Source organism: Ruditapes philippinarum, unplaced genomic scaffold, assembly GCF_026571515.1.
Source record: "Ruditapes philippinarum isolate M1 unplaced genomic scaffold, ASM2657151v2 ctg2134_1_1_1_1, whole genome shotgun sequence".
Taxonomy (NCBI): Eukaryota; Metazoa; Mollusca; class Bivalvia; order Venerida; family Veneridae; genus Ruditapes; species Ruditapes philippinarum.
This window is the reverse complement of record NW_026862004.1, coordinates 16,691-32,227: the sequence shown is the minus strand read 5'-3', so window position 1 is coordinate 32,227 and position 15,537 is coordinate 16,691. Positions and strand designations below refer to the sequence as shown.

Here is a 15,537-nt window from a genome sequence, read left to right as displayed (position 1 = left end):
CTTGTTACCATTAAATGCTAGAAAAATGCCCTGATAAAGATCGACAACAGAAAAGCACAGGCCTCTTATAGAGATAAACACGCATTTATTTCTATACTTTGTCGACTCAATATGCCTTTTCCAAATTGTGTGTGATTTAATGACATACGGCTGACGTGTACCCAAAAATTTCAAGAAAATTATTCTGCAGGAAAACAACTAAGATTTTTACAAAAGTAAAAAGATTGATGATTTAAGTTTACGATATATTTCATCGTATTATTCTAATATGTGAATTATGCAGTAAGAGCTACTGTCTCTTTTCGGTTATTTACAGAAATAGTAAGTACTGTTTGCAATGTGTAAGTTACATTTTTGTCACTTCACAATAGTACCTTAAAATACATTTTAAAACTTTTCATGAAAACTCAGCATGAGTCTGGAGCATGTTACTTTATGTAAGCATTTTGCTAGAATTCGCTGAAAGCATAACCCTCGTTTTTCTAGAATAAAGAAAGCAAAACAAATACCTCTAAATAAAAAAAACAGTCATGTCGTTTAACTTAACCAGTTGACGTGTTACAAATAACAGTGATTACCATAAATGGAATGTTGAGTGTACTATCTCAGTTTTCAGCAAGGCCTTCTTCGTTTCATCGAATTTCTTTCTCCCTTATTTTATTTTTGTGAACCTACAGACTGAGTGAAAGCACATGTAAATGATGCTACGTAGTCATAGTTTTAACTTTAGAATGAAATATTTATGAACTAAACAGAAACTATTTCCTTTCTACATTTTTGTGCTATGTCCGTACTTTCAGAGAACTTACCATAGAAAATCTTTCCACACATGCTTGCCCTTTTTCTGCCTCACCAGCAACAAGTATAAGTTTGCTTTGAAGCTCTTCTAATTCACTCAAACTGTATTCCCTAGCTTCTATCCTACCCGCTTTTCTGTCAGCGGGAACTGTCAATTTGATTACATGAGACAACGCCTGAAATAAAGATATAAAAAAACTAGACATGTCAAGAAGATAAGAATGTTTGCGTTAACTAGAAACATTAAAATAATTTACCAAAAATAAAATATTTCAGTGACTGCCACCTGTTTTAAGAGATCTCCGTTTAAGTAAAATATACTTTAATAAAAAACTTAAAAATATTACTTTAACCGGACAAATAGCGACAAAGATATACATGTATGAAGGTTTTTTCAAACAATTGTACTGTTGCAATTACTATGATATACATACCGTTTACAGTAGAATTATTTAAAGTCCCGTATTTAACCGTTTTGTCTTGCGAGCAAACAGTCAGTAAAATTAGGCCCGATATATTAAATTGCTATGAATAACAGGCTATTTCAAGAATAGATAAAGCATTAGTATGTTTAGGTCAAAGTTGCGATCACTTCTTACAGATAACCGAGTAATATATTTTGAAGAATTTAAAACATTCTATATTTAATGCAGTTTGTATTTTTGTAAGCATACTAACAAGGCTATTTATCAGTGCGTTTGTTCAAAACCATGTGTTTTAAAGCATAAAGTGAAATATACTTTTACGATTATTTAAAATATTAAAAACAGTTAAAGTATAAGTTCTTAAATTCGATTTTATATGTTTATATTTTTTCATAAACTTTAAAGGCAAAGAAGGTAACTTTTGAGAGAAAAAACGATTAGAATTGTGATTTAAACTAATTTATGAAAATTTATTGGTTCGCCATCATACTTTTAAGTCTTTTGTCCCTGAACTTTGGGGCTTTTGTACTCTTCTAGGCTACTTTCATGAGCAGATAACTAATAAACATGCATAACGGTACTTTCTTTTATTTAGCATTAAGTTTTGTTACTTTATTTCATCACAAATTTTCAAAAGGATGCTATCATAGTATATGTTGCTATGTTTAAACATGTAAACATACACAAATCTCTATCAAAGACGTGCCATAAATCGCAACAAATTTCAACATTTCGCATATGCAACGACAGAATAAAATATGTCACATAGAATTGCATTTCATTTTGCACAATGGCAGAGAATAACACACACAATTTTCCAATCAAATCAGGTAATGCTTAAAACAATTTGGAGTTATATGTCCTGGAAAATGACCGAACAAGAGCAAATATCTCATATTCAGGGGTAGATCACTCAAAAAGATTTTTATTGCTCTTTGTAATTTACCTTATTTACCTTTGCAAAATCTTTACACTTAACAAATCTTATAAGTGTGCACCTTTTATGTCCTTATAACTTTTTCGTTTATCACTATATTTTTACAAAATTTTGCGTTCTGATTATTGGCTGCATTTCCACACTTTTCCCGTGCTCAAGCATGTCAATTTTAATTATGAGGTGCGTTCAACCATGAACGAACGAAATTCACACAATGCACGAAAAATTTGTGAGAATGGGTGAAAAAAAATTGCACATGATATTCACGGATACAATAGAGATCCACATATCAGAAAAACACCACATTGGTAAATGAGCTTTACAACAGCGTGGTATAGCCCTAGGATTGGTCAACGCTGGTGTCCATCAAACAGAGGTGGTAAACTCAATTTATTTGTTTAAATATTATTTTAATTCATTTGCATTGTAAAAGCCGAATATCATTTAAATTCAGTTTCTACCTAAGACGAACGTAAATGCATATTTTTTATTTATTAATAACATGTCTGTATCATTTGTAGGTTGCGCCTCGCATGGGTGTACACCGGAATACTTTAAGAATGCTAATCATTAAGTACAAAGCAACTGACATCGTTAGTAACCTTCCTCACCAATACCAATATGATCTACAACGGTGTGTAGCATCGATGTGACGACGCTACTAGGCTGTAATACACAGTCAGGGTGGGCACATACTGTATTAAGACATCATTTTGCAACATCGACTTTCGACGAGCACTCACATTTTTTAGAAATACATCTTGAACTTTTATCCTGAATGAAATAGAAAATAAATAAAAATGATAACATGTCATTTTTCTGTATTTATTGAAAATTCCAGCATGACCGGGCAAATATTGATACACCTATGAAACCATTTATACATGCACACTTATAAGATATGTTAAGTGTATATATCCGATGAAGCGTCTAATACTATAAAACATTATGTCGCTTCATGTGAAATATCAGAATCATGAATTCATATCCCGGCCAAATATATTCACCATGAAGGGTACAAATAAAGTGTAGGCATGAGTTACAGGGGGTGCTGAAAGAAATGAGATATGGATATCTTTGGCCTATTGGATAAGGTTAAAAACTTAAAATCTCTTATCTATAAACGTTTTCGGGTTTGAATTCTGCTTTAGATGTCAAAATTCTTCACTCCGCTGGTTTTCAAAGTGTAATAAGGTGCATCATTGTGTCCACGCAAAGGTTATTATGAATATTATCATAAAGTTAATCGCTATGTAAAACTTATATATAATTTCACAATTGAAAGTCACATAATCTTTCATGTTATATTAATTTTATTTTCTAGTATGACAGAATACTGATCATAAATGATAAAGCAGGGTTTGGAAAAAAAAATAGAAATTGTCACAAGTGCCGAATACCCCCGACACTCCCTTGTCAGAATACATGCTTTTAGTTAAGATGTGTCTTATAAGGAAAATGCATAACTTCATAGCTTTTTTTCAAATGTTTTGGAATTATTCGTCCTTTTTCAGTTAAATAAATCAAAGTTTGGATCTTAAGTTTTCATGACTTCTTTTAAAGGCAATACGTTCTTTCTCCCTGAGATTTCTGCAGTTCTTCCCATTTAGATCGATCTACATACATAGTTTCATGCTGATACCTTTCATAGTCCTGAACAAAGTTCAAAGTGTAAAAAATAAACAAAGGGCAATAACTCCAAAATTGGGGTAGAGATGAATACGGTTCTGCTGCACTACACTTGTTCTCAGATCTATCTACCTACAAAGTTTCAAGTTGATACATTTTATAGTTATTGTCCAGGACAAAATTCAAAGTGTAAAATGATAAAAAGGGCAATAACTCCAAAATAAGGAAACGAGGGTTTATTTGTATTGCACATCTACACAGTAAGATCGATCTACCTACAAAGTTTCAAGTTGATATCTCTTGTAGTTTCAGAATTATATCCCGGACAAAATTCAAAGTGTAAAAATGAGCAAAAGACAATTACTCCAAAATTAGTCAATGCGGAGTTTTAGATTGATGCATTTTTTAGTTCTCAAGTTATGTCCCGAGCAAAGTTCAAAGTGTGGAAATAAACAAAGGGCAATAACTCCAACATATGGGAAGGTAGAGTTATAGTTATTCTGCACTGCACTTTTACCAAATAAGATGTTTCTAACTACCAAGTTTTTTGTTGATATCTCTTGTAGTTTCAGAATTCTGTCCCGGAACATGTACAAGCGGTCGACTAACAACCTTAATATTTAACTAGTAATAAATTTCAAATTTTCTATGTATAGAGATGAAACACGTTGCCCGTTGAAATATGTTTAATAAAATTTTAAAGAAAAGGAATATAACTGTTTTGCTCACTGTGTTTGAAGTAACATCATGATCTCCATTTTGAACATGTGTTCCAGCATTCTTCCCGATTGTAAATATTCCAAAGTCATTGATAGCATTTGCCTCCATAAAAGATGTAACTTCCACCACTCCTTTTGTATTTTTTACATGTTTGAACCATTCTAAATGTTGGTTTGCAAACACCTGTTTTTGCAAAACATGCAATCATGTAATAAACTCATCTTAGCGACAATCAAATAATTAAAATAATAAAACCGCTTTTTAATATAAATCATTTGATCAAAGCTGTTGAAAATATTCCAGGTTTTGCAAATTAAAGTTGTAAAGATTTAATTACTCCTTACATTAGCTTTTATGCTTTGAAGTGCGGCGTTGTACATAATGATTCTGATAAATCTATTTGTTAAAATGTTATTTTCCCTTTTCAAGGTCATTGCCCCTTATATTGTAACTACTGCAAGAATCAAATGTTTCCTACCCTAATATGTTTCTTAAACCTCATTTAATTACATGGCAAGACAAACATTATCATTTCAACCTACACATTCCGATTAAAATGGAAAGACGTGTAAGAAAATACTTAAAATGAGTTACAGATTCAAAATCGTCAACAACAAAAAAAAACTAGAAATACAAACATTTCCATAGAAACGTAACATGAAAATGTCAAGAAGATGTAATGCCTCAAAAAAGCTTGCAAATGATTCCTCAAAATAATAAAAGCCTTGCCGTTTTATCTTGCATTTTATATAAAAGATACCGAAAAGGGTCCAAAATAAAAAGTATTATCATAAAGTTAGTTTATCTTTAAATATGATAACGTGTGAATCAATTGCATATATATATATATATATATATATATATATATATATATATATATATATATACCATTTACAATTTACACTTCTGATGATTGCGTTTTACGCATGAAACTAATAAGTAAAGGAAAATGTGTTTTTCAATGTCTTGACAATTGCATAAAAGTCGATCTGCATTGATATGAAATCTGAAATTTTTCAATTTAAAAACCAACTCGAATATAACATTCTATATATCTTATACTTATACTAAGATTAACAAAAACGCTTTTAGTTCAAACAATCATTTAAATTGACACTCATATAATGTAACGTAATGTTTGTATAACGCAAATGATGAAACATCGTGTCATAACATTTTCATGGAGTCACAAAAGCGGCATGGGTTTATAATGAATAAAAAGAAGAGTTGATGCTCCTCTTGTTGGCACGAGGTTGTATGCAATGTTGCAAGGAAATGTAAGATCAAAGTGACCTCAAACCCTTCACCAAAATTTGTCATCTACCGCCCTAAACCACCTGTGGATTTTGAGCACCAATGACCCATCGGGTGTCGAGTTATTGGATAAAACCATGTTACGACAGTCAAAGTCGATTTGACTATAACCTTTAATCCTGCATCCTTAAATCAATAGGGGACATCTTGTGTTAAATCCAATGTACCTGTAAAGTTAGTGGACTAGGGGCAAATTGGTTTTCCAATTATTGGTAGTCAATAATTAGTCTTACAAAATATCTGTGACCTTTTGACCCAATTTTCGAAATCGGTCACCTACTAGCCAAAATCTATGCATTTTAGTTTAAATTTTAGAGCCTAAATAGTCATTGGTCGGAAAGTATTTTGACATAAAAAATCAATGTGAGAGTACCTTAGATCCTTTACTACCAAAATTAATAAGGGTCATACATTGGCCTAGACCAATGCATCTGTTAAAAGTGGCCACTAGAGTGTTAACAGGGATTATCCATATTTGAGCAGTGTGACCTAGTTATTTACCCAGGTTACCCATATTCAAACTTGACCTAATAATCATCATAACAAACTTTCAGACTAATTTCCAGGATACTTGGATCAAAACAGTAGCCACTAGAGTGTTAACAAGATTTTTCTATTTTTAGCTCCGGTGACCTAGTTTTTCATCCGAGATGACCCATGTTCGAATCATCCGAGCAATTACCTAGACAAGCATCCTGACAAAGTTTGATGATAATTGAGTAAAAATGTGACCACTAGGGTGTTAACAAGGTTTTTTCATATTTGGGCGTTGTGACCTAGTTTTTCATCCTAGATGACCCATGTCCTAACTTGACCCAGAAATCATTAAAACAAACTTTCAGACCAATTAAAATGATATTTGGATCAAAACAGTAGCCACTATAGTGTTAATTAGATTTTTCTATTTTTAGCTCAGGTGACCTAGTTTTTCATGCAAGATGACCCATGTTCGAACTCATCCGAGCAATGACGTAGACAAGCATCCTGACCAAGTTTGATGATAATTGAGTCAAAAATGTGACCACTAGAATGTTAACAAGGTTTTTCGATATTTGGGCAGTGTGACCTAGTTTTTGACCCCAGGTGACCCATATTCAAACTTGACCTAGACATCATCAGAACAAACTTTCAGACCAATATACAGGATATTTGGATCAAAACAGTAGCCACTAGAGTGTTAACAATGTTTTTCTATTTTTAGCTCCTGTGACCTAGTTTTTTTTATCCGAGATAACACATGTTCGGACTTATTTGAGCTAGGCAAGCATCCTGACAAAGTTTAATTATGATTGAGGCAAAAATGTGACCGTTAGAGTGTTAACAAGGATTTTCTATTTTTAGCTCCGGTGACTTAGTTTTTTATCCGAGATAACCAATGTTCAAACTCATCTAAGCTATCAACTAGACAAGCATACTGCCCAGGTTTGATGATGATTGAGGTAAATATGTGACCAATAAAGTGTTAACAAGGTTTTTTTCTTTTGTTAGCTCCGGTGACCTTGTTTTTCATTCGAGATGACCAATGTTCGAACTCGTCTGAACTATCAACTAGACAAGCATCCTGACCAAGTTTGATGATGATTGAGGCAAAAATGTGACCGCTAGAGTGTTAAAAGTTTTTTCTATTTTTAGCTCCGGTGACCTAGTTTTTCATCCGATATGACCCATGTTCGAACTCATTCGAGCTATTAACTGGATAAGCATCTTGACCAAGTTTGATGATCATGCAAAAATTTGACCGCTAGAGCGTTAACAAGGTTTTTCTATTTTTAGCTGCGGTGACCTAGTTTCTTATCCGAGATTACCAAAGTTCGAACTCATCCAAGCTATCACCTAGACAAGCATCCTGACAAAGTTTGATGATGATTGATGCAAAAATGTGACCGCAAGACTGTTAACAAGGTTTTTCTATTTTTAGCTCTTGTGACGGGGTTTTTCATTTGAGATGACCCGTGTTCAAACTCATCCGAGCTATCAACTAGATAAGCATACTGACAAAGTTTGATGATGATTGAGGCAAAAATGTGACCGCTAGAGTGTTAACGAACAAGTGTGGACGAAAGACGGACGACGGACATTCAACGATCCTAAAAGCTCACCCTGAGCAAGCTCAGGTGAGCTAAAAATGATTGATGGCTAATAAGTGCCAAACAATGTTACGAAAAAGGGGGCTTTAAGAGCAAAAACATTTTGACATAATTAATATTCTTTGTAATATACTTACAAGGCTTTCGTTTATATTCGGTGACTCCTCTAAAGTTTCCCAAACTTTCTGACATTTTTGTATTACATCTCTGTAATCATCTTTCCGTGACATATCAAATATGAGTGGGGAATAGGCAATAACACCAGCATGAAGGCTCTTAACCATTGCCATTTTTTCGGTACTCTCGCCAGCAGAGATTGTTGCAAGATCAACAAATACAATGAATTCTTTCAATCCAACTATACGTAATAAAGAAGGTAGGATGAAAGTATATTGCGGTTATTTAGTCTCATTTGCAGTATTATTTCAACTTCCAATTAATATACAACAAATTATATGTCATTTCAATAGTGTTTCACTTTAATTAAACCAATTTTGAGAATATTAAGATCTAAAACATTCTATCCATCACACAATTAAACTATATAAATCATCTTTAATTAAAATAATCTGTTTTGGCTGTAAAAGGACAAAAGAACATCAATAATAAAAAATGTTGAATAACTTTTAATACTACCAAACTGTTACTTTTAAACACTTACATTCTTTCATTGAGTCATTAAGCCATTTAACTAGCTTGTGAGATTGTATGAAGGCTTGAAGGCTAATTATTCTTTCTTGAGTTATTCCTTCTAACAAATCACCAACTTCGGAAAGGGACTCTTCAAAGTCTTTAAAAGCGAGGTCCTCATTTTTATGCTTGAACAAAAGGAAATATATTAACTCATCAACGAAAATAAACAAAATACACTGTTAAGTTTGTATAAGTTAGAGGATCAATAATTTTCATATTAAAAGTATTAATTCAAACTTCTTTAGTGTTTTGTTGTTTTATTTTTTTTTCAATTCAATGATTTACAGAGTATGACATGAACCGTTCTCCTATTTAAGTTCTGATAAAGGTATTGAAATTCAAGTGTTTTACAGTTATTTTCTTACACTTTGCATGTTTTCAAAGGGACCAAAGTTTCCTTTCATGTCATATGTTTCTTTTAAGTCTACCATAACACGTGCTACGTCGTTCATTGTCAGGTAATTTCGGAACTTTTTAAGCTGGTCGATTCTTTTATCTACACAATCTCCATCCCGACAAATCTGTGTTATCTCTTTTCTCATAATGTCATATCTGTCGTGGTATAGCTCCCCAAACAGTGTTTCGATTTCCCTAAATGTTACCACTCCACTTAATATGTTGTCTGACAAGGTATGCAATCTGTTTAAAGAAAAGTGGATTGCTATAAAATATTTTAAGTGATAGTAAAGGATGTTTGTCCAGCTTTTTTATTTTTATTTTATGCGTATGTTATATACACTCAATTATTGTAATCAACATTTTAAAACAATATATAACTAGAAACAGTTCTTCTTTGTAAAGGCGTCAATCCTTGATTACTGTAAAAAAAACGTTTCAACGATAACCCTCCTTTTTGTAAGTAAGAGGAAATTACTTGTTATTTCTAAGTTTCTTTCGTTCCTTGGGACTTTCCTTACTACATTATACAATATAAGATTAGTCTCAAAAACATGAACCATCCAATTCAGGCTGTCATCTAATGTTCATAAATAGTTCTTGCCTTATATTAACTGGTTTCATAACATGCTCTACTAGGTCATCTAATGTTGTGCAACTATCATCCGTGCGTTTAGTGCATTCCTCGTCCCACCAACGACAAAAGCATGGATTATTTCTATAATCGCTGATCCAATCGAGTAATCTGCACAGTGCAGGAACTTCAGAAACTATCTCTACTCTGTCCGTATTCGAACAGTTTTCTAATGTCCCTTCATCAGTCACATTAACAAGGGTGTCAAGAGTACATGAATCGGGCTGCTTGCTTAATATCTCAAAAATAGGTTCTATGTTGACTTAAAAGGAAAATGTTGTTAAACAATAAGCATTCAAAATCAGATTATAATAAATAATATAATCAATATGTTACTGAGCATTTGAATATTTAAAACTCAGCAACTGTAAAACATGAAATTTCATTGTCGTTATAACATAAAAACCCTCATTTTTTTAAAATTTGAAATGTAAGGACACTATTTCCTCCAGAAACTAAAAAAAATCTCCAGGAAAACATTTTTAAAAAGTAAAGCTCGCTGAATGCGATCATATCCCGTTAAGACTTTTATAGAAGTTAGCATGGAAATGTGATTAAGAACTTAAGGGGCATTAAATGCTTTTTAGTATTGGAAAAACTTTGTGAAAATAAAATAAAGATTTAAAGAACATTGACACAGAAACATTTCACTTGTTGCGTTGTTTATATTGATGTTGGAGTTTGAAATTGACCATCATCGTGGGGAATAATATCTTCTGTGTCGATGGACAAAAGGGTTATGTGAAAATAATGGAATTGGAATAAAATACACGGTGAGTTTGAGGGTAGGTGTGCGGATTTTTTCCGGCGAAAATTTTTATCTTGTGTATTATCATAGACGTTCAAATTTGATTTATTATCAAAACGGCTTCTATTAAGTTTATATATACATGTGCTAGGATTGACAAATATAAATTTCATTTGGAATTTAAAACGGTTTTGAGATTTATACCCAAGTGTCTGTGTTGTCGCATAGAACAGATGAGCGTATTGATTTCGGTTTCAGGATTGTTCTTCCATGCCTGAATTAAGGCTTTTATTAGCTTGTATTAGCTTAATGACGTTTGACGGTGGAATAGGGCGTCGTCTTAAACGCACGTCAAAATTGTCCCAAAGGTGTTAAATGGAATTTAGATCAGGGCTTTTTAAAGGCCAATCAATTATAAAAACAGACAAATCATTAATAAATGCAATGTTAATCGCAATGAGGAAATTCACAATGTTCGTAGCTGTATGGCTTGTGGCATCATTATGTTTAAAAGGGTTATATTATCATTATCTGAAATAGTGGGATAACATGCCTCGCAAGAATTTCATTTTAGTGGCGCTGGGTATTAAAATATTCGTCAATAACGACGAATTTAGTGCAAAAGCCATCTGCAATGCCTGTCTAGATTTAGACAGAACCCCAATCCCGAAACGATCTCATTCTAGTACACGGTAGTTGACATAACGTTCATTCCAACTACGGTTTACACGAACCCTGCCATCAGCTCGATGAATAGAAAACCTCGACTCGACAGAGAAAAGAACTCTATTCCATTTTTCCATTGTTGTCTAAGCCAGATTTAGTATGTACGTGCTTAATTAAGACGTTTTACGTGATGACGTCGCCTCAAAACACAGCCAACGTATGGTTGACGTCCAAGTAGCCATCCATGGCACAAAAGATAGCGCACAATTTGGGCAGATATACTGTTGATGTGTTAGCAAGGGGTGTTAGCAGCAGTGGCTTTGGCAATTTGGAAGCAATTATGCAGGTGGGTGTTCGGAATATAGCGATCTTGGACATATGTCGTGACGCGCGGCCGTCCTGCTGCTTGAAAATTTTTACTTAGGTGTCGAAAAGCACGATGAGAACTTACAATATTAATGCGACGGCATTCATTTTCATTTCAATAACAATGAAAAATTTCTTAAAATATACACAAATCTATTTGTCTATTAGCATGCATATAAAAATAGCGGTCAGCTGGTTTCTCCTGCAAAACGTGTTAAAATCGTGGTGACAAATTGTTTTATCGGACACATAATCGATCGACCGAATACATTTAGATCATTGACATTTTGAGGTTTTTGAAATTACAATATATCACCACTTTAACATAGGGAAATTTTGTTTTGCTAAGCATATAAATAAATGATGTCTGTTAAATAAAAAGACACATACCACTTTTTAGTTTTTGACAACAGGTTTTCAAAAACTCCAGATTTTCTATTTGGCTGCAAAACTGGTTGAACTCAAATATGCGTCTATCAATGACATCGGTAATATCTTGATGTGGACATTCGATTAGCCGTGCAATGTCACGAAAGCGGAGTTTGTGCTCAGACAAGTACTTTAGTTCACCTACTCTGATAGTGCCTTTCCGTAAGCGCTCACATGTTTGGTGAACTATTGCATTGATAGTCTTAAATCTACCTTCGTGGCCAGATTGATTCACTTCAGGAAATCCTTTGTCTGAAGCAAATATTACTTTTTAACATCATTTTTTATCATATTTCACTATCCATATTGAAAATCGTGAATCAATTCTAATATTTGTTAAATTAGATAAATGTTTAGTAAGAAAAAATATCCTCATTCAAGTACTTCTAATTTATCTCAAAATCAAATTGATTTAGTGTAAATTAAAAGAAGATTAAAACATACTGACATAACTTCTTAAAATTCGAATTAAAACTGAAACATGACGTAGAAATAAATGTCAGGAAACATATTCCCATGCTTGAACAAAAGCATATATCACTGAATGAACTTAGTTCTATAGCTAAAATAATTGGCTAATTTATAGTGTAAAAAAATATGTAAACTCTTTTTCTCCCACCTGCCTATAACCGACTGCCAGCTTATTATTAAGGTATTGATTGTTCAAGTGTCTTGGCCTACAAAGTCTAAATGACCTTGAAATCTGAGCCCCCTGAGTTGACTGTCAAGTTTTTAGTCGGAAACCATTTGGTGCATGTAACCAACCCCTTACCCATTGTTCCCAACATCAATAGGGTCATACACTGGTAAAGACTATTTCACTTAAAAGCGAGGGCGAAGAGCTGATGGGTTGTTGAGTAATAAGCCGGAACCCGTTTTAATATAAAGGTTAAGGTGACTTTGATCTTTGACCCAGAGGCCAAGCAATTATTAGGAATCACTTTCTTGCCAATACCAAAGTACCTGAAAAGTTTGAAGGCAATGGCTAATTGGTTTTCAAAATCATGGTTGTTTGAAATAAAAGGTAAATATTACATTAACCTAGAACCTGTTGACCCTCAAAACAATACGGTTCATTTACAGGTCAGTTCAATATTCATACAATAGACTTTTATCAATTTAAAGTCAAAAGAAAATGAAAAGCGCAGACTTACTACAGAAAACATGTACAAAAAACAATTCTCCGTTCCAGTCTTAAACAATACGAGCTTAAGCGTATCTCAGAACTTATGTTACTGTATCAAACTATCAAAAGAAACAATTATGCATTACTTATTCCAAAGAGTTTTAAAATTATAATCAAAATCAACATCGTGTCTATAATGCATGGAATTTCAAATAAATCTATCGTTAACCGACAGATATTTTTTAGTTTAAAAAGAAGAGCAGTAGGAAATAAGAGCAGTTACATTTCGATTGCGCTTATGTTGTATATTGCATGATGTTGAGTTATTTTGACGAGATATTGTATATTTAATTCCTTTATATCTGATCAAAATCAAGATTAGACTACTTATTTGTATAAGGATAAATTAATTTGTTTGACCTGATCTTACATATATGGTTCAATTGCTCAAAGTGATTTTCTCCATAGATACTTAAAATACTTGAACTAATGGGATTCAGGAACATAAGTGACACAATTGCTATGTGGAAGAATTTTTGCCTTTGAACATTTATTCAAAAAAAACAAAGGGGCCACCTACTGCCCAAGATCAATTCTTGTAGAATGTATTTGGGCTTTAAGGACATTGGTTGTAAAGTTATTTGTCCAAAAATGTTTTGTTTTTCAAGGTCAAATCAATACGGGTTGGCCAAGATAATTCCTCTAAGAAGTTTGTTGATCTATGACTTATTGGTTGATGTGTTATTGGTCGGGAACTGTTTTGACAAACAAGGTCAATTTGATTTTGACCTTTGACTCCTCTACACAAAAGTCAATAGTGCTGATGGCCAAGACCAATGTACCTCAAGTTTGAGGGCTGAGACCGGAGGCAATTGAGAACGGAGGCACGAAAAAACCGACCGACCGGTATCATGTTGCACAAATTAAGATCCTTTTGTGTGACATAAATTATGAAAGTATAATCATTGTTATGTTAAGATACATGTATATTTTTACAATTTGTGGCAGGATTTATTCTGATCCGTTAGAATGTTATTTACATATTCATAGAATTACCAAATGACCGTGACGTCATTTTCGGCATCATTTCAAAGACAAAAAATAATTCTTGAAACCAAAAAGAAAATAGCCGTAAGTATTTTACTTATGGGCAAATTTCATTGGGATATGCTTCAGTTTACGAACCATTTCCAAAGAAAACGAAATAGCTTGTATTTAAAGTCCGCTTCTATAAAAACAACTTCCAAAATTTTTCAAAGTGTTATATTAAACGGCAAATTTACTGAGGGGATCCAATATATCATTGCAAGATTATTTGTCCCATGGACTGGCGCATATGCTCAAGAATTTGACGCTGAAATAAATTACTTTATGGCCAGCAAGCATTTTTTGTCTTCGAAATGATGTCGAAAATGGCGTCAAGATCACATGGTATTGCTACATTGATATATCTTTGTATATATCTACGCTTCAATAAAATTAAATTTATATTAAGCATATATACAATTTAGGTAGACACAACTTTTTATATTACGATCATTACAGCAAAAAGCTTTACGGAACAGAACGGTACACGTTTGCTTAAAGGCCTTATACTATGCATATGAAAAATAAAAGAATAAGAAAAATGAATAAACTTACAGATTTTTTCCAAGTACATCGGCAGTGATTGCCAATTGACAAACATCATGATGTCCATTTCTTTGTCCGGAACGACCACTTCACCCCATTGTTTTGAAAACATTTTGCTTAACAAATGTAATAAGTTTCGTTCTTCTTCCGACGACCATCCAGAAGTATCAATGCCATCTAAAGACTGCACAGCCTTAAGCAGAAAAATCAACATAATTAGATGCCAAAGCATCTTAAGTTTTGTAAGGAGGGACATTTATGGACGTGTTTATATCCCGTTGTCTACTCAGTAATTGAAAACGTAAAATTAAAAAATAGCTTTATTTAAGAGAGTGCATATGACAAATGGTAACAGATGGCTTTAACAGAGAGAACAAACTACATGCAACTATCGTTATCTCGACATCGCTTTTCTCGATATTTCGTTATCTCGATCAAATTCTGAAAGTCCCGTTTTTTCCCCTTCTTTATCTATATTGAATTTATTTCTTTATCTCGATATTTTTATTTCGATTTTTTCAGTATCTCGATGTGATATTTCAGTCCCAATAGTTATTTTCACACTATAATCCTTTGTTTATCTCGACAAATAATTGTTCGTCTGCGCCCTCCCGCAGAGGTGTGAAAAACACAAAGCGGACGGTTATCGCTCAAAGCGCGTGTCATAATAATTAATGATGATATGTTTGTAACAAGTCAAGGTGTTTTGAAAGTATTGTTTATCTAATTAGCGTGTTGATTGACTTATGTCGAAAATGAGTGAATTTTCCGTTATGTATAAAACATACGAACACTGTATTTAATTCATTATTACTTTAAAAGTCCAAGAAATACGATACGAAATATAAATACGTTATATAAACACATTGGGAAAATGTCAGAGGCAGATGATAATATAAAGTTGTCTGAGAATCTAACACCAGGTTAACGATCTAGA

At 33.0% G+C, this 15,537-nt stretch overlaps 1 protein-coding gene across 1 annotated transcript in view; it reads right to left on the bottom strand.

Moving 5' to 3' along the window:
• The window catches only part of LOC132717589 (E3 ubiquitin-protein ligase rnf213-alpha-like), a 46,766-nt gene extending 37,525 nt beyond the window's left edge, over nt 1-9,241 (bottom strand). The window contains exons 1-5 of the mRNA XM_060701082.1: nt 8,969-9,241; nt 8,572-8,728; nt 8,048-8,268; nt 4,519-4,692; nt 810-974 (exon numbers count right to left, since the gene is read on the bottom strand). Of these exons, the coding sequence (XP_060557065.1) occupies nt 810-974; nt 4,519-4,692; nt 8,048-8,268; nt 8,572-8,728; nt 8,969-9,145 (894 nt within the window). The 5' untranslated portion in view covers nt 9,146-9,241. The remainder of the gene's footprint in view (nt 1-809; nt 975-4,518; nt 4,693-8,047; nt 8,269-8,571; nt 8,729-8,968) is intronic.
• Between the last annotated feature and the right edge of the window lie 6,296 nt (nt 9,242-15,537).